The following is an 18,652-nucleotide window of genomic DNA, read 5'->3' as shown; positions in this document are numbered from 1 at the left end:
CCCTCACCCATAATCCCCTGCCAATCCTCCATGACCTCAGATCAAGTTTGCCCCTCAATATGTACCCAAAAAGGGTATTCTAACTCACATAGATCCACTGAAGGCCAGGGGGAAGGAGGGGGGGGGGTGGTTGCAGACAAATGAAGCCACCTACTCAGATGGAACGTTATGGTGAGTACATAACTTCTTAATCTGAAGTAGGGACTTCATTTGTCAGCAACCTGTGGGACAGAGTCCCCAGCTACCTGAATCTTGGGTGGCCATCATGGAAGAATATTGCGGAGCACCGCAGAGCCAAAGGATGCTCTCCCTCTAGAAATCACGTCCAGTTTGTAGTGGTTAATAAAGGTATGAGATGAGGCCCAAGTGGCTGCCGAACAAATATCATCCAATGGAACTCTAGATTTGAAGGCCGCAGAAGTAGAGATGGAACGAGTGGAATGTGCGCGAACTCCTTCAGGTGCGGGTCTCCCAGAAGCTTGGTACGCTAACAGGATACATTGGGAAATCCAGCGTGACAGGGAGATTTTTGATACTGCTTTCCCCAAATTAAATTTGGCAAAGGATTCACTAGGTGAGACCACAGGTAAGAGAACCAAATTTGCCGAGGCCAGAATTGGGCAATGAGGATCATCCTGCTCCCCAACCACGAGGCTTTCTGTAAGAGCTGTAGCATCAGGGGTAGAGGAGGATAGGCATAAAGTAGACTGGGTGGCCAAGCATGCACCAGAGCGTCTCTTGGGGTTTCCCCTGGAGGGGGAATCAGAGCGAAGAAATTGCCGCATTTGGTGTTTGAGGGAGAGGCAAAAAGATCGCAGCAGGGTTGCCCCCATATTGCGAATATCTGCTTCGCTACTAGTGGGTTGAGAGACCACTCGTAAGGGGTAAGAAGGGTGCGGCTGAGTTTGTCTGCTAGGATGTTGGCCCGCCCCGGAATGTGAGTTGCAATCAGAAAGCGGTTGGTGGAAATCGCCCATTCCCACAATCTCATGGCTTCGCGGCATAGAGGGTAAGACCTGGTTCCCCCCTGTTTGTTGATGTACCAGACAACCGACATGTTGTCCGACTGAATTGCAATCGTTCCTACGGGGAGGAGATTCTGAAGTGCTTGCAACGCGTACAGCACCGCTCTCATCTCCAGAACGTTGATATGCAGGGAGGTCTCTGTATCGTTCCACGTGTCTTGGACGGTCCTGCCTGAATAATGCCCCCCCCCCCGAGGCGGGAGGCGTCCGTGGTCACCGTGGCGAGAGGGGGAGAGGTGCAGAAGGGTCGGCCCGTGTGGAGATCCGGAGCATGGAGCCACCATAATAGAGCCCTCCTGCAAGCCTTGCTGATAGCAATGGGGTGATGGAGAAGAAAAGACAGAAAGGACCATTGTACTAGAAGGGTCCACTGCAGTACCCGCATGTTCAGACGGGCGCATGGAAGGAGCGTTATCGCTGCCGCCATGGAGCCCAGCACCCTCAGGACCAATTCCGCCGGTGGAGTCTCTGATTGGAGGATGGCCCGCACATGAAGTTGCAAATTCTGTAGTCGTTCCGACGTCAGGAAGGCTCGTAGATCTCTGGTGTCTATTCTGGCTCCTATGAATTCTATGACTTGTGTCGGGGCCAGAAAGGATTTGTCGGCATTGATGGTGATGCCTAACTGGGGGGCTAGGCGGAGAAAGAAATCTCTGGCTGAGCAAAGTAAATGCCTTGTTGGGGCGGTCAGGAGCCAGTCGTCCAGGTACAGAAAGACCTGTATTCCCATGAGTCTCAGGTGGGCCGCAATCACTGATAATACCTTGGTGAACACCCGGGGGCTGTGGTGAGGCCAAAGGGAAGGGCCCTGAACTGGTAGTGACTGGCTCCCAGCCAGAAGCGGAGGAACCTCCTGGATCGTCTGTCCATTAGAATGTGGTAGTACGCATCCTTGAGGTCTATAGAGCACATCCAATCGTTCTCCCTTAGAAGGGGAAGAATAGATTGAAGAGTGGCCATTCGGAATTTTTCCTTCGTTACCGACAGGTTCAAACGGGACAGGTCTAGAATCGGTCTCAAGTCCCCCGTCTTTTTTGGCACCAAAAAGAACCTGGAGTAGAACCCTAATCTGAGCTGGTCTTGGGGGACGGGCTGGATGGCTCTTTTTCTTAGCAGCTGCTGAATCTCTGCGGCTGTAGCCTCCCTGTGATCGGGTGGTACATCGGGGAGGTTCTTGAATTTGGGGACATGAAGTAATGGGATTTTGTATCCTCTGGATATAATTCGAAGCACCCAGCGGTCTGTCGTGATGGACGCCCATGCCGCTAGGTGCTCCGAGAAGCGCCCCCCCGACTGCCTCCAGAGTGGAGCAGTCGGGCAACCCTTCAGGGCTGCTGCGTGGGCCGGTCAGAGAAAGGTTCTCTGGACCCAGAGTTCCTTGGAGCCCCTCTGCCCCTGGGGCGGCGTCCTCCCTGTCCTCCTCTGCCACGGAAGGACTGGTTGTCCGGAGCGGGTTGGGAATGTTGCGATTTCCGGAACCACATCTTCTTCTGACCCTTTTGGTTCTTCGAAAAGGACCGCTGGGGAGCAGAGAAGCGGACTCCGACGGCAGACAACGTCTTCCCGTCCTTCTCACTCTGGACAAGTGCCTCGCGAACCGTTTTGCCAAACAGGGCAGAACCATCGAAAGGGGCGTTCGCAAAGGACGCTTTAAAGGGCTCAGCAAAGTCACAATGACGGAGCCAGGCCTGACGTCTCATGACTAGGCCCGCTCCGCTAGCTCTAGCGGCTCCCTCGGTGGCGTGGGACAATAGCAGCATAGAGGTATTTGAAATAGATCTCAGAGTGGCCATTCGGGTGGAGTACAATTGTTTGTCCTCCGCCGACATGGACTCAGGGGGGGAGGCAGCATATTCTTTGATAAGATCCCGCTGCATCCTGATGACATGTGCCATATAGTTCAGAGACCTTACCGAAAAGGTCGCTGAACTAAAAACTTGCTTCCCTAAGTGGTCCATCGAGCGGGACTCCTTGCTCGGTGGATGGACTGAGGGGCTCTCATGAGCTAGTTCCCTCTTCGTGGCTGCCGCTGTCAACATGGCATCTATGGGGGGACCCTTGCTCCAGTGTGACCGGTCTGCGGGGGGGCTTAGTATCCTGTCCGGGTGTTTGGGGATTGGCTCCACGGTGTCCGGGTCCTTCCATGCCCTGGTGGAAATAAGGTCCACCAAGGGGTCGGCCGGAGGGGACACCCAAGAGGTAGACGGGCCTGCTTCGAATGCCTCCAGAAACACGGACTCGGAGGAAGCCTTGGGGGCAGACCACCCACCTCTGATCCTCAGCATCTCCATGATGTCTCCAAAGGAGACATCCTCAGGGGGTGATCTTGGGGAGCCTTCCCCTTCATCCAAGTCCGTGTCCTCAGTTAAGGACTCAGGGGAGTCCACGTGCCTCCTCTTGCACTTGTGCTTGCGAGGCACTTCCTCGGGGGGGCTGTCCGAGGAGGTCTCGCCAGCAACATCCTGTTCCAATGGAACAACCTGGGACATTGAAGCAGGCTGTCCCTGAGACCGGGTGATGGAAGCCTGGCCCAGCAAAGAGGGAGTGCAGGGTGGAGCCGAGACAAGGGCTGGGGGTCCGGATGCTCTCGACAGAGCCCTCTCCACGACATCGAAGGCCGAGGGGGAACTGCTCTCCCTGGGCTCCGAGAGCTGGCTCCCACTCAGATCCGATGAAGGGATCGGAGCCGGCGCCGAGACCATCGGATCTGAAGGACCAGTGCGCTCCGACCTGGATGGAGCCGAAGGCACACTGAATCCCTCGGATCCGAAGCTGGGGCCACGGCTCCAAGAGGTCGGATCCGACAGACTCGAGGGCAGGGTCGGATCCGAAGTACCAAGTACTGTCGGCGCCGACCCACCCCCGGCTCCGACGCTGCTCGGCTCCGAACGCTCCGAACCCGGGTAGCGGGTCGGAGAAGGAGCAACTGGAGCGAAAAAGAGTGTCGAGCTCCCCCCCCGAAGGGGGGGGGGGGAGGCAAGAGCACTCCCATCTGCAGCTGGGCCTGGATGAATCTTCGCATCATCCGGTCCAAGTCTGCATCTGACATGCTGAAAGTTGATCTCGATGAGGCCACCGAGGCAGGCCAGGAATGCCACCTCGATGGAGATCGGGCCTCCTCCTCGGGCCCTGGGGAGAAGCAAGGCGATCGGAGCCGAGGAGGAGGAGACCTAGAAGCAGTGGAGGGAGAAGCCCGCTTAGCTGGCGGGGCTGAAGCGGAGGCCTCGGCCCACCGTTTGTGGTGCTTCTCCCTCCTAGCCTCCCTGTCCTCCGGCGCTTTAGCGGGAGTTTGAGTCCCGGCCGGAGGAAGGGGGGCAGGAGTGGCAATGACCACAGCCTGTGGTAGTGCCACGGGAGCAGCGGAGGCCGGAGCCGAGTCCGGGGGCAAAAGTCCCGCCAGGACCAGCTTCGACCTCCGCTCTTTCAGTGCCCTGGGGTTGAACGCTGCACAAATGGTACAGCCTGAGGAGAGGTGTTCAACCCCAAGGCACCAAACCAGTGTGGCCATCAGCCGGGAGAGCTTATGGCCACACTCGGTACATTTAGAAAAAATGGCTTTTGGGGCCTCAGCCATACTTTGAAGAAAAAGGAGTGCTACACAAACACACAGGCCCCAAAAACACAAACACACACACACACTCACTAACGACCAGCGAAGGGAGGGAAAACTAAGTAAAAAAATAAAAATTACAGGGAACCTGACTCTTACACACTTTTTTAAATTTAACTGTAGAGAAAAGTTGACTAAAAACACACTTCACTGACGAATTTCGCTAGAGCTCAAAGGAATCCAGCCATCCACAAGCACGGCAAACTAGATCTGGGGTCATGGAGGGTTGGCAGGGGATTATGGTTGAGGGGAGGAGCTAGGAGCTCGGATCCATTAGCTATGAAACAAGTTGCCGGCTCGGATCCGATATCGGATCCAAGACCAACAGGTTGCTGACAAATGAAGTCCCTACTTCAGATTTGTTGTTATACAAAGGTTTCTGGTACTAGAAGAAAGGTTTTGAGTTGAACAGGTGAACAGTCCGGGATTTGGGTGAATGTCACCACACAGAGATAGGGCCCGGTAATGACATGTAAGGATGGATAGATGTTGGGTTAAGGAGAGAGGCCTATGGGGGGGATTGTAAGTTAATTTTAGTTTGAATGTGATAAAGAATCTTAATTTTGTTAGGTGACAAGTATAGTAGTTGAATAATGAGGGGGAGATGTCAGAAAAACTGTTAGTATTACACAGGGATGCATTAGGTAATGTGGGAGATACTGCTGTTGGGGAATGCAATTTAGAAAGGAAGGAGGTGGTATGGGATAGAAAGAAAAGAGTGGTGATAAGGATAATTATGGTAACACAGGGGTTTAGGTTATAGACCGTGTTAGGATAAAATACTGGTACTCTAGTTATTGGAGATGAAACATTTAGCACCTGGAAAGGAAAAGTATCTGCGAGGGTGTTTTAACCTGGGATGTAGACGGTATATAATTAGGGTGGAGCGGGGAAGGATACTGGTGACAGTATAATTAAAGTGGAGTGAGTAGAAGAATATAATTGATAGTGTAAGGGCTTCTGATTGCTCATTAGACAGGAAAGGAAGGGGCTACGGAAGGTATAAATGTAATTGAAGAGGGGGGTAGGTTGCAATGGGGGTGGGGTAAGGGAGAGGAGGGAGCCCGGAGTGAGTTGTACCCAGTTCCAGGAAATCCATTAGCATTTAAAAAAACAAACAAAAAAAAAAAAACAATCTCCAAACTGAGTGACTAAGGTAAGTGAAATTATGGCCAATTAGTAAGCTAAAAACTAACACAATGGAGACAATACAGTGCTGGGCAGGGAAAGTCCGACACCCAAGGGACTGGCTTTAAGAGATAGCTTGGAGTGCAGGATAAATCTATAAAGTTCCTTAGGAAGATACAGTGGGGGTAATTTTAGTGTTACCTAAGCTGGGCAGGGCTGTTAAGACACTAGGCATAGCCTTGGGTAACAGGAAAAAGGGGGAGATCTATTTTCCTGCGAGAATGTTAGGACAAGACAATGCGACACTACAGAGGTGACCGGGGAACTCCAGCAGTGTGCTCCCAAAAGTATTTAATACAGGTGGTCAGTGGTCGTTTATAGTAAGTAGCAGTGGACATTAGCACATACATTAGAATGTAGTGAAGTTTCTATTGCAAGATTAGATTCCCGAGTTGCGGAGGTGAACCTGTTCACTTAAACACAGGTCAGGGCTTCTGTAGGGTTGGCTTCACTAAGAACAGCCGAATGTAGGGGAAACTACAGGGAGATAAAATAAAAATGAATAGGGTGAAAGACAACTCAGTTATACAACTTTTATACAGAGATGCCTGAAGTACAGATGTAGGACTCTGCAGTGATTGTTAAACAGTACATACAAGTGGTATGAGAAGCACATCAAATACAACAGCAATGGAATGTAATGAGCAGCAGTACTTCCATGTATGGGCCCTTAGGACCATCTGACATGCATCAATAAATATTTGTAGCTAATCTGACAGTTAACAGTTGAACATAATAAATGTAGTGGCACTAAGTACAGTAAGTAATGCTATAAAGAACAGCAAATACAGTGTAAATGCTGTGTGCACAGAAGTAAATTAAATACAGAAGAGATGCACCAGGGGATAAACAGCTCCACTAGCACTTTCAATAGTGTAGTCCGACTCCTAACAACAGGAATATGCGCCTATCGCTAGTTAAACGAGGCAGTGGTGTATCACAGAATATGAGCATGTATTCAGAATAACCATTAATGACAAAATAAATTGCGAGCACCAGAATAGTGTACTCTGATGCCTAATAACAGGAATATGCACCTATCACCCAGTTAAACAAGGCAGTGGTATATCACAGAATATGAGGATGCATCCAGATAACCATTAATGACAGAAATAAATTGCGAGCATCAAATACAATCATAGAGTTATGCCTCTGTCACTAACAAGCAATAGCACATGAAGCTCACTGCAATAAAGCATGTGCAGCATACTTAGAATGATTATACAAACACTTCTATATTGTCATATTAAATTTATTAGCTGCCTATATTAAACTAAAATCATTGAGGATAAATGTTTCAGATGAGTCACAGAGATAACAGTCATAATTATATTGACAGTAAATACGTGAAAAATAACAAAAAACTTGCAGTATCTTACTGTAGAGCATGCTGTTAGGAGACGCTCAATCCCTGGGGGCAGTAGGATTTAAAAATGGTGCCAAAAGTTCCAGGGACTAAATTAAATTCCGAATAGAGGAAAGGTCACATGGGATAGGTGAGGGGCAGTCTCAAAAGGGAAGAGGTGATGTAATGTGCGGAAAAGTCTTGTGCCCAGTTCCAGGAAAGCTGTTAGTAGCTAAAAAAAAAAAAAATCTCCAAATAGAGTGACTAAGGTAAGTGAAATTATGGCCAATTAGTACACTAAAAACTAACAGAGTGGCGGGACTACAGTGCCGGGGCAGGGAAAGTCCGACACTCAAAGGACTGGCTTTAAGAGATAGCTTGGAGTGCAGGATAAATCTATAAAGTTCCTTAGGAAGATATAGTGGGGGTAATTTTAGTGTTACCTAAGCTGAGCAGGGCTGTTAAGACACTAAGAGTAGCCTTGGCTAACAGGAAAAAGGGGGAGATCTATTTCCCTGCAAGTTTGGTAGGACAAGACAATGTGACACTATAGAGGTGACTGAGGAAGTCTAGCAGCATGGTCCCAAAAGTATTTAATACAGGAGGTCAATGGTCATTTATAGTAAGCAGCAGTGGACGTTAACACATACATTAGAATGTAGTGAACTTCTCTTGCAGGTTTAGATTCCCGACTTCTGGAGGTGAACCCATTCGCTTAGAGAGAGGTCAGGGCTTCTGTAGAGTTGGCTTCACTAAGAACAGCAGAGTGTTGGGAAAAATTAGAATGAAGTTAAATTTCTCTTGCAAGTTTAGATTCCCGAGTTGCAGATGTGAACCCATTTGGTTAGAGACAGGTCAGGGCTTCTGATGCTCGGTCCCTGGGGGCAGTAGGATTTAAATACAGAAAATAACTCGGACAGCCTACAAAAGGAAACTAACTCTCTCTCTCTCTCTTTTTTTTTAAGAAGTACTAGCCAATAAGGAAAGGAAAAGGGAAGGAATGCAAGGCTCGAAATGGGAGCCGGCAGAGAAGAAGGGAAGGATAAGAGAACCCTAACGCTTCAGAAAACTATAGGTGGGGGGGGGGGGCAAAGAAGGAAAACTACACTACTAATAATAATCAAAGAAACTTGGCTGAAAAGCCTTGACAATTCGTTCTCTACTTGAGACTGCAGAAAACCACGTCTGTCACTGATTTTAACAAATGAGATCTGGGGAAGTTTGGATAGAGGGTAGAGCATTATGGGTAGAGGGAGGAGCTCAACACTCGGATCCAAGTCTGTGAAAAATGTGGCAGAGTCAGGTCTGTGGATCAAATCCAAGGATCGGATCCATGACCCACCTGTGAGGAAGAATGAAGAGGACAACATCAGATATGAATAGCTTCTAAAACTATTAATGTATTTCATATGTATGTGCGTGTGTGTCTGTGTGTGTGCGTGCGTACATATATTCAATCCCAAATAACTTCAGAAATGCTTTAATTTTACTCTCCATTCTGGTAATATGAGGTTTCATTAAACCACTTCATTAACATTTTTCCTTCACCATCTAGATTAACACCCCCTTATTCTTACAAAACAAGACTTTTGCAAGACCATTTGACATATTTTTACAAAAATAAAGAACTTTCTATCAAATAATACTGGGGTTGATTCACACAGCCTTCATTTGCATATTTTTGCAACTCTGAGTGGAGGCTACCAGGTTGCCCCTGAAAAAGGGTAATGGGCTCATCAGGTTATCAAATACATTTTTCATTATTTTTCTTCTCATACTAACTTTGTGCAATTTCTTGTCTTCCAATACATTTAGAAAGTACAGTTCTGTAAAATCTTACCATAACAGTAGATGTCCTTTTCTTCACTGCTGCAGTATTCCTAACAATAGGAATCCATTGCAAGGGTGGCCTGACATCTGGTCAGTATACCAAAGCCTTTAGGTTGCTAAGGGTACACCGTACGTTACAAGTAAGCTTCCCATGCATGAAGTAGGGCATAAAGGTAATATACAAATGAACCATCTTCAGAACCGATAGCCCCAGTGGGAATGCCATCCCAAGGATTACAGAGGTAACAAGCGCATCCAGAAGAAAAAGAAACGGGGAGGAGAGAGATTGTGAATACTACAACAGTGAAGATAAGGACATCTACTGTTATGGTAAGGTTTTACACAACTGTGCTATGTCCTTCCATTTCACTGTTTCAATATTACTTACAATAGGAAGAGTGCAAAGGCACAGGTAGTAGAGTGGGAGGAGGAAAGACCAGTAGAGCCCTCTAGGAACCCATGAGGAATGGTCCTAGCAAAACCAGTGCTAGCCCTGGACCAGGAAAAGAAGTGAGTGTTCAGACTGACGAATGAAGATAGTGTTCAGGCTGGCAACAATGAAATTCTGAGGATGGTACATCCAGACATCACTTTTACGTCTTATGCCATGTGCGGGACGCATACCTGTGACGTAGAGTGTACCCTTAAGCAACCTAAAGGTTTTGGTATACTGGCTGGATGTCGGGTTACCCTTTGCAGGGGATCCCTATTATATTGAATACTGCAACAGTGAAATGAAGGGGCATCAAAGTATAACATGACCTTTTAACAAAACAGAGCTGCCAATAAACATGCTACAGTGTGTGTGTTACATGACCATACACAAAAAAATACTGTGTTGCAGTACATTCAATCTAGTCACAAAAATATATGCAAATTAAGCAACTTACGTCACACCAGGGTGAAGATTGTATTTCTTTTTCCCGAAGCGTGTTTGTTGTGCAAAGAAGTCAAAACGTTCAGATTTCTTCCACATGTAATAAAATGCCACACAATCCCCTACTGACCTTGTTCTTACCTGTAAAATAAAGAGAACTAGTTTGTAACACACACAAAATCCAGAAAATTAAAGTTATGTACTCACCATAACGATACATCCATGTTGTCTGTCTCCATCTGGTTCAACCTGTGGAACTTTGGATCTGACAATGGCCTATTCAAAAGCCTTTAGCCCATCTTGGCTCTGCCTCCCTTAGCCAAAACTCCCCGCTCCTCCCTCAACTCCCCAGATCAAATTTGCCCCACGAGTCAAATTATAATGATGCAATGTATTAAACTAATCCCTACTTCCTCCACAGATACAATGGACAAAAAACAGGGGAAAAGCGAGACTCTAAGCTATCAGAATGAAAGCATCTTTGCTGTCCAGTCACCACAGAGGGAAAGAGTTGCCAAATCAGAAAGGACGACGGGGGCAGGAGGGTGGGAAGGCTGAACCAGATGGAGACAGACAACATGGATCTATTATTATGGTGAGCACATAACTTTCATATCCAATACTGTCTGCTCCGTCTGGATTCAACCTCTGAGACACAATCCCCAGCCATGACAATTCCTCAGTAAGGAAGGATATTCTGCAACCCACAGTAGAACCAAAAGAAGTCCTGGACCTGGACTGAATGCTCACCTTATAATGTGACACAAAGATATGATGGCCCAACCAAGTAACAGCAGGGCAGACACCATCCATAGGTCTAGAAAGAAAATCTGTAGAAGTAACTACAGCCCTAGCTGAATGACCTTTAAGCTTTCCTGCCTTTTAAGGAATATGCAAATGAAATACAATCTGACAGCCACTTAGACAAAAGTGAACCCAGCTTGGATTTTGAAAAGGAAACAAACTGGCTGGATTTCCTGAAAGACTTGGTACAGTCAAGATAAAACCTTAGTTGCCTATGCACATCTAAACAGTGCAAAAGGTATTCATCTTTGTTGAAAAAAATGGGAAAAACACAGGAAGATGAATGGAGCTGTTAAAAGATTATTCTTAGAGGTTATCCTATGTAAAAAGGAAGGGTTCATATGAACAGAAACCCTATCCTTATGGAAAAATTAAGTAAGGAGAAGAAGAATCAATTGCTTGCAATTCTGAAACCCTTTTGGCTGAGGTAATCGCAACAAAAATCAAAATTTTCCAAGACGATAGCTTCAAATCTGAGGTGACTGAAGGTTCAAATGGGAGGGCAGATAGAACCTGAAGAACAAAAGGGAAATCCCAGGGAGGGACTGGATCCTGTACTGGTAGATACAGAAGAAAAGTACCTTTCAGAGAGAAGCCAATGACACATTATCTTTTGAAATGGCTGCTAAATATGCCTTGATAGTAGAGAAGCTAGAGTCTGAGCTTCTGAGCTGAACAACTCAGCTAGAAAATCCAAAACTGACTCCAAGGTGGGCAAAGAAGGAATCAAGTCCCAAGCTTACACCCACAAAACAAATCTCTTCCATTTACTGGTATACACTTTTCTAGTAGATTCTGAGAAGATGACAAAATATGATCCATCGCCTGTGAAAAGCTTGGAATTCCTGGCCATCAAGGGACCTGGAGGAACCAGGCGGTCAGCTTGAGGCACTGGAGTTTGGGGGGATCCAACCTGGCTGGATTAGAGATGATATCCAGAAAAGGATCCAACAGCCAAGGGAGGTGTCTCACAGGAGGCCAAAGGAAGGGGAAACCACACTTGGCGATGGCAAAAGGGGAGATGAGAATCACTGAAGCTCTGCAAAGGGCTGCTTTCTTTACAAACTTCACTATCAGAGGAACTGGAGGATAACCATGAAGGAGACCTGGGGACAAGCAAACATCAGTGTTAAATGTGTGCCTGCCCCAAAGGGAAATGATGGTACAGTAGCTGTCTCATTTGATGTTGGACAGGGACACAGGTCAGAATACACAGTGCCCCAGCACCAAAAAATTTGAGCTGCCACTACTGGATTTAAGGACCACTCATGAGGCAATAAGGTGCTCCTGCTGACACTGTAGGCCAGAATGTTGGGCTTCCCTGAGATATGTGTTGTCACCAGAAACTGCTGAGAGGAGACTGCCCATTGCCAAACCCTCACGGCTACCTGACAGAGAGGGTAAAAACATGTTCCCACTGTTTGTTGAGATATCAGATGACCAACATGTTGTGTCTGTCTGTACTGCAATCACACTTCTGGGGAAGACGTCCTGAAAAGCATGCAATGCTAGGATGACTGCTCTCATCTCCAGAATGCTGATGTGAATGTGAGCCTCTGTAGACGACCAAGATCCTTGAACTGCCCTCCCTTCAAAATACCCCCCAACCGAAGAGGGAGGCATACATGGTGACTGTGGCTGAAAAATAAGGAATTACAAACTGTCTCCTTTGTTCCACTAATGGAAACTGTGGCCACCCGAATCTGCTTGTGAAACATTCTTTTCAGCAATATAGGAAAATCCAATAGGTTTATTAGGAGGGACCACTGAATGGCCACAGTCCATTGTAGTATATTCCTATGATACCTGGCAAAAGGGACCAGTCCCCATCAATGCTGCCATATGACCCAGAAGTCTTAGAACTGTATGAGTCAGAGGTTTCAGATGTGCATGTTCCACAGTGGCCTGAGCTCGAAGACTGAAAACCCTAGAGCTTGGGAACCTGGCAATTTGATGGGACTGTGTCCAGATGACATCCTTTGGTCTCTAAAACTATACAGGCTGAAGGCTTGATTTTGAGTACCTGACTACAATACTTAAGATGTTGCATAGCTGAAGCAAGGAATCTCTGGCCAAGATCACTGATAATGCCTTTGTGGAGGGAATAAGGAGCCTACTGTCCAGGTACAGGAAGACCTGAAATCCCTGCAGCCAGAGCCATGCACTTGGTGAACACCCGGATATAACATCTTAAATAACTATGTACACTATTTACATCAGTCTGATGCTATAACAGAGCTCAATATATACAATTACTTTATAGGTATAACAATCCAGTTATCAGAGTGTATCTGTTCAGTTATTGTAAAGTGTCAATCAATGATGATACTTATTTCCCATGGACTGTTAATAAATGGCTTAGGATGAATCCTTAATTCTTTAATTTTAATTTCCATCAATACTGTGGTCTTCAGTAGGCTGTAAAAGACTTCCAAAGTCGGTATTGTATTTGTACTCCATCTTATTGTTATACACTTCCTTGAGATTGCAAGTATTGTCCATACTAGGTACATATTTAACACATTCAAATGAGGACCTTCATACAAATTTAATAATACTAGAGCTTTAGGACCTTCATACAAATTTAATAATACTACAGCTTTAGATAAGTTAAATGAATCATTAAATAAAGCTTGTAAAATGTTTTTAATACCATTCCAAAATGGCTTAATTTTAACACAGTCGAAAAATATGATTCCAATCTGCATTGTGTATTTGTTCACACCTCTAACATATTCCCTTTGTGGAAGAATTAATTTTAGTAATTCCATCTGGAGTTAAGAATGCTCTGTGCAAGCATTTCCAATTAAAAACTTTCCCGTATTGTGTACAGGACGTATATTTTATTGATAATAAAATATTTGATTTAATTTCTTCAGTTAGCTGTAATTAGTGTCCTTTTGTTATATAATTCCAATATGACCCATTATTGAGTACAACGCCCCGTTTGGTATGTACCTCACAAGACATCTGCAACAGCTGGAAAGGCCGCAGAAATACCTCACTAAAAGAATCAAAGGCCTAAAGCAGATGCCCTATACTGACCTTCTAAAAAAACTCCAGCTATACTCTGTGGCATATCGTCTACTCAGAGGCAATCTCTGCTTAACATACAAGGCCATGTCAAACCCTGAGCTGTTGGATATACTCCACTTAAAGAAATCCCAATCCCTCAGAGCCACAAGCTCCAGGGATCTAAACCTTGTCATCACAATGAACAAAACATGCTGGAGGGATATGTTCCTGACCCAGACACTCCCCATACTCTGGAATAGACTGCCCATACATGTCAAGCAGGGGGCCTCCTTGGCCCTCTTCAAAGGGAACCTTGACGATTGGATGGGAGATAGGAAATTCACCCCGGGGATCACGTCAGTCACCCTGCTAGACAGGGGTCCAGGGAAGTAAATATTGTGGGAAGAACTATCCAAGGAATTGTTATAGCTAGGCTTGTATAGGCCCTAGGGCCGATAGCCTAGTACAAACCTATGAACCTATGAGGATTTGGGTGTTGTTTTATAATTTATCAATATCTTGTAAAATTTCAAAATACTACTTCTCATGTCATAATCATTATATATGATTTCATATAGGTATTTCGTAAGTTTGGTTATTTCTTTAAATGAAGAATTACTAATTATTCTGCATAAATCTTGCGAATATGTCAGAATGCTTTGCATAGTTAGCCAATCATGTTGTGGAATTTTGTATGTTGTTTTATTGTCTGCATATCCAGAACTTTTAGTTCTTTGATACATTGAAATCAACAAACAAATCCTTTCTGTTCCCAGGAATTAATTATTTCTCTGTATATTTGATGTGGATAGCTCTTTGTAATTATGAATGGTGTTAAAAGATCAAACCAGATTTTAAATCGATATTTGCATTAATAATTTTCCTAAATGAGTCAATGTAATAATTAATCATACGAGTTTTAGTGGGCTAAGTTATGTTATATTGTATAGTAATACATATGTGCCCATGGCAAATTGTTTTTATCTGTTATTTGAAATTTTTTAGTAAATCAAATTAATTTATTGATATTACAGTTAGTAATTCTTTCCAATTTGCAGAATAATTTGGACTTATCCAATTTGAGATTGTTTTAGACATTGATGATATGTTTCTATATCAGGAAAGTTTAATCCTCCCTGATTCCATGGTCTCATATGATGTATTAAAGTTATTCTGTTTCTTTTGGGAAACCATCAAAATTTTATTAGGCGTGAGTTTGTTTCTTTGAGTATATTCAGTTCTGGTAACAGCTGTATTGTCAAAGCTATATAAAGAATCTTGGGTAGTAAAACCATTTTTATTTTATTAACTGCAGTCTATCTTCAAATGTTACTATTATTTTGTTCCACTTTTCCACAGATATCTTAATTGTAGTAATGATATTATTGTAGTTTTTTTTAGACTAATTCATTATTATCCTTGCATAACTCAATTCCTAGATATTTTAAGGTAGATTCTTGTTTCCCTATAATGTGATTCCCCTTTGTCTGCAATTATTTTTTTTTTTTTATTTAAAAATAAAAATTTTAATTCTGATTTGCTGAAATGGAGTCCTAAAGTCCTGTAAAATGTGTTAATTAAAATATCTAATTCTTCTAATGTCTCTTTTGTATTAGATAATGTTAATAATATATCAGCAAAGAGCATTACTTTAGAGTTGTATTGTTCATAAACATCTACTCCTTTGATTTTTGTATTGTTACGTATTGAATCTGCCAATATTTCAATAGCCAAAGCAAATAGAATTGGTGACATGGGACATCCTTGTTTAGTACCCTTTGTTATATGTATAGATTCAGAGGTGAAAGGACATAGCTTAACATACGCTAAATTATTTGCATATATATTCTTTAGCAGATGAACAAAGGAAGGAGGAAATTCAAATAACACCAGACGTTTGGATAAATAGTCCTAATTTAGGGAATCAAAGGCTTTCTCTATATCTAAGCCAATTATGAGTGTTTCTTTATTTTCTTTATTAACATAATCTATAAGAAAAATTATCATTTTAATATTGTCATGTGTGTGTCCATGATATATAAATCCAGTTTGATCATTATTTATTGTTTTGGATAGTGGTATTTTCATTCTGTTAGTTAATATGGTCATAAATTTCTTATAGTCATTATTTAATAATGACATAGGTCTATATGAGGTATGGAGGTTTAGGGATTTGTTTTCCTTTAGGATTGGTGTGATTAAGGAATATCTCCAAGAGGGTGGTATTAAAGCTTGTGACTGAATTTCTAATAGAGTTTTATGGAAGAGGGATATTATCTTTGAAGGAAAAAGTTTATATATTTCCATAATTATGCCATCTATACGTGGAGTTTTATTATTTTTACCCTCTTTTACTGTATCTGTAATTTCTTTGCAGGATATGGGTGCTTGTAGATCTAGTTTTAATTTTTCTGTTTTTTTTAATATTAGAATATTTTTCATCTAGATTTAATTGATTGATATGCATATTTTCTTTTTGGAAATGTTCCATATAGTGATTTCTATCAAGAATGTCACCTGTATCTGAGACATTTTCCCCTTTCTTTTTATGGAAGATACTTTTGTTATTAGCTTTTGATTGTACTTTCATTTTTGTGGATAAATTATGTAGATATTTGGGAGAAGTGGCAAGGTATTAATTTTTAGTTTTTCTAAAGCTAAACTAGCTTTGTGTGTTAGAATTTCATTGTATTTATTATTTAATACTTCTACTTTTGTTTTCATCTCCAAATTATTTTGAATTTTTTCAGCTTAATTCAGAATCCCAGTATCTGTTTTTTTTATACCAAGTTAGGGTTTTACCATATATGTAAGCTTTTAATGAGTCGCATATTATGATTTTATTTATCTCTGTGGTGTAATTAATAGCGAAGAAAAACTGTAATTCAAATAACCAGGGTTTGAACTCTTTAATTTTAGTTATACATGCTGGAATTTTGGAGTTAAAGATTTACGGTTTGTACCCATTTTGAAGTTTTAGTATCAATGAATTGTGGTCTGAAAAGGGACACGGAGTGATTGAGAAATTAATGATTTTAGAGTGTAAGTCATGGGCAGAAAATATTTTATCTATTCTAGTTTGGGTACCAAATCTGTGATATTGATAGGAAAACAACAAAGATTTATCTTCTTTAAATTTAAAAGTATCTACAAGATGAAATGTTTCTACCCACTTGTCTGAAGCTTTTGATACAGCAAATGTACGCAGCGGTCTTTTATTTGTAGTTTCAGAAATATCAAATATACAGTTAAAATCTCCTCCTAATATTAAGTTGCTTTTATAAATATTGGAAATGAAATCCAAGTGTTTTTTTTTTTTTTTTTAACAGTTCCTGAGCCAATGCCTGGGAACCAGTACAGACTGGCTAGGGTCCATATTCTGTTATTATATTTAACTATTACTAATGCCATAAGGCCTTCTTTATCTTCATACTTATAAATGATTTCTGGGTTAATCACATTTGTTTTCCATAAAACTGCTACCCTTTTTGTCTTTGTCTTATAAGTGGAAAGCGCCAATATCATATATTCCTTAGGATTCCATTTGTAATTGTCATTTGTCTTGAAATGAGTTTCTTGAAGGAAGACAATGTGTGCTTTGTTTAAGCCACTGGTATTTAAAGATAATAAAGTTGAATCCATCTTGGGTTATTTAGACTATGTATTTTTTGTTTTATTGTGACTATTAAACATTTTCCTCTGATAACTTTAAAGCATATGTTTGAGCTTTTAAAGGAAATTATCAGTTTTATACTTTGAGTGTTTACCAATAAAGTAATGTTTTGCTCAGGCATGCTAAAATGTTTTTGTGAAATAATAAAATTAAATTAATAAATATTAAGAAAACTAAGATCCGCACTAGCCATGGAATGAAAATCATTCCTAATCTGATGGCTAAACCTAAGTCCATCAGATTATCACTCATACCTTGACGATCCAGAACATCTGAGCTCCATAAATTGAAATATCATATGGAGAATATTTGTAATAGGAATAAGCAATATTTATATTACTTTAAACAGATATAGTACTATTGCAGATTAGACAGAATTCTAATACAATATAAATGTCTACTTACTGTATAAGCAATTAATATTTACATGAAAGATAGATGACAAGCAATTCAATCATAGTAAAGTAGGATGTATCATATACAAAACCTCAGTAAAAGATTATAGCATACAGTTATTTAACATATTCACCCTTATTGATGAAGTCTTTCAAAACTTATTACTTAATATAAACAGACAGTAATAATATTTATACCTAATGTTTATAATACAATGTATTTTACTGGATATTTCAGAAGTTATATAGGTACATAGGTTGGTACTAGGCTATCGGCCATAGGGCCTATACAAGCCTAGCCATAACAATTCCTTGGCTATTTCTTCCCACAATATTTATAGGTACACAGTATTTCACTGTTTGCCAGCATTTAAGTAATCACTTTGTTGCTAACTTACTTAAAGCATCAAGTCTGTTTTATGTAAACATTGATGAAATTTAGTGCATTTTAATTTTCAGTGCATTCCTCTAGCCCCCATTCCCTACACATAAGGATTTTCATATCTGCCATTTCTTATTACAAAAAGAGTGAAATTATAGGTTAAAAACAACAAATTCACTTACTGTGATTAATGATTACAAATTCCATTTCCATATTCATAAATTATACTGAAAGTTTTTAGATTTAAATGGCAACATTCTATTTTGTATAATCAGCAAAGGTTAAACTGAGCGATTATTGTCAATTTGGTACTACTTGTTCAGAGTGTGATTGTTACATTCTGAGACATTCCTAGTTCAGGCTTCTACTGTTTCCCTTGAACAACTTTGTCAGTTTGATGTCATGTATAAAACATTAGTTACCTTGGTAACAGCTTAAGTATTATGTATGGTCAAGATGTGTTACAAAACCACTATTCAAGTTAAAGCAATTATATGACTTCTTATGC

The 18,652-nt window shown here is 42.1% G+C and overlaps 1 protein-coding gene across 3 annotated transcripts in view; it reads right to left on the bottom strand.

The window, feature by feature from the left end:
- Window positions 1–18,652, bottom strand: part of MIER1 (MIER1 transcriptional regulator) — a 1,388,802-nt gene that overhangs the window by 501,001 nt on the left and 869,149 nt on the right. For all 3 annotated transcript variants that reach the window (XM_044085588.1, XM_044085589.1, XM_044085590.1), the window contains exon 9: window positions 9,889–10,016. In XM_044085588.1, the coding sequence (XP_043941523.1) occupies window positions 9,889–10,016 (128 nt within the window). The remainder of the gene's footprint in view (window positions 1–9,888; window positions 10,017–18,652) is intronic.

This window comes from Protopterus annectens, chromosome 10.part0, assembly GCF_019279795.1.
Source record: "Protopterus annectens isolate FY-2018-M chromosome 10.part0, PAN1.0, whole genome shotgun sequence".
NCBI lineage: Eukaryota > Metazoa > Chordata > Ceratodontiformes > Protopteridae > Protopterus > Protopterus annectens.
This window is presented reverse-complemented; position numbering and strand designations above follow the sequence as displayed.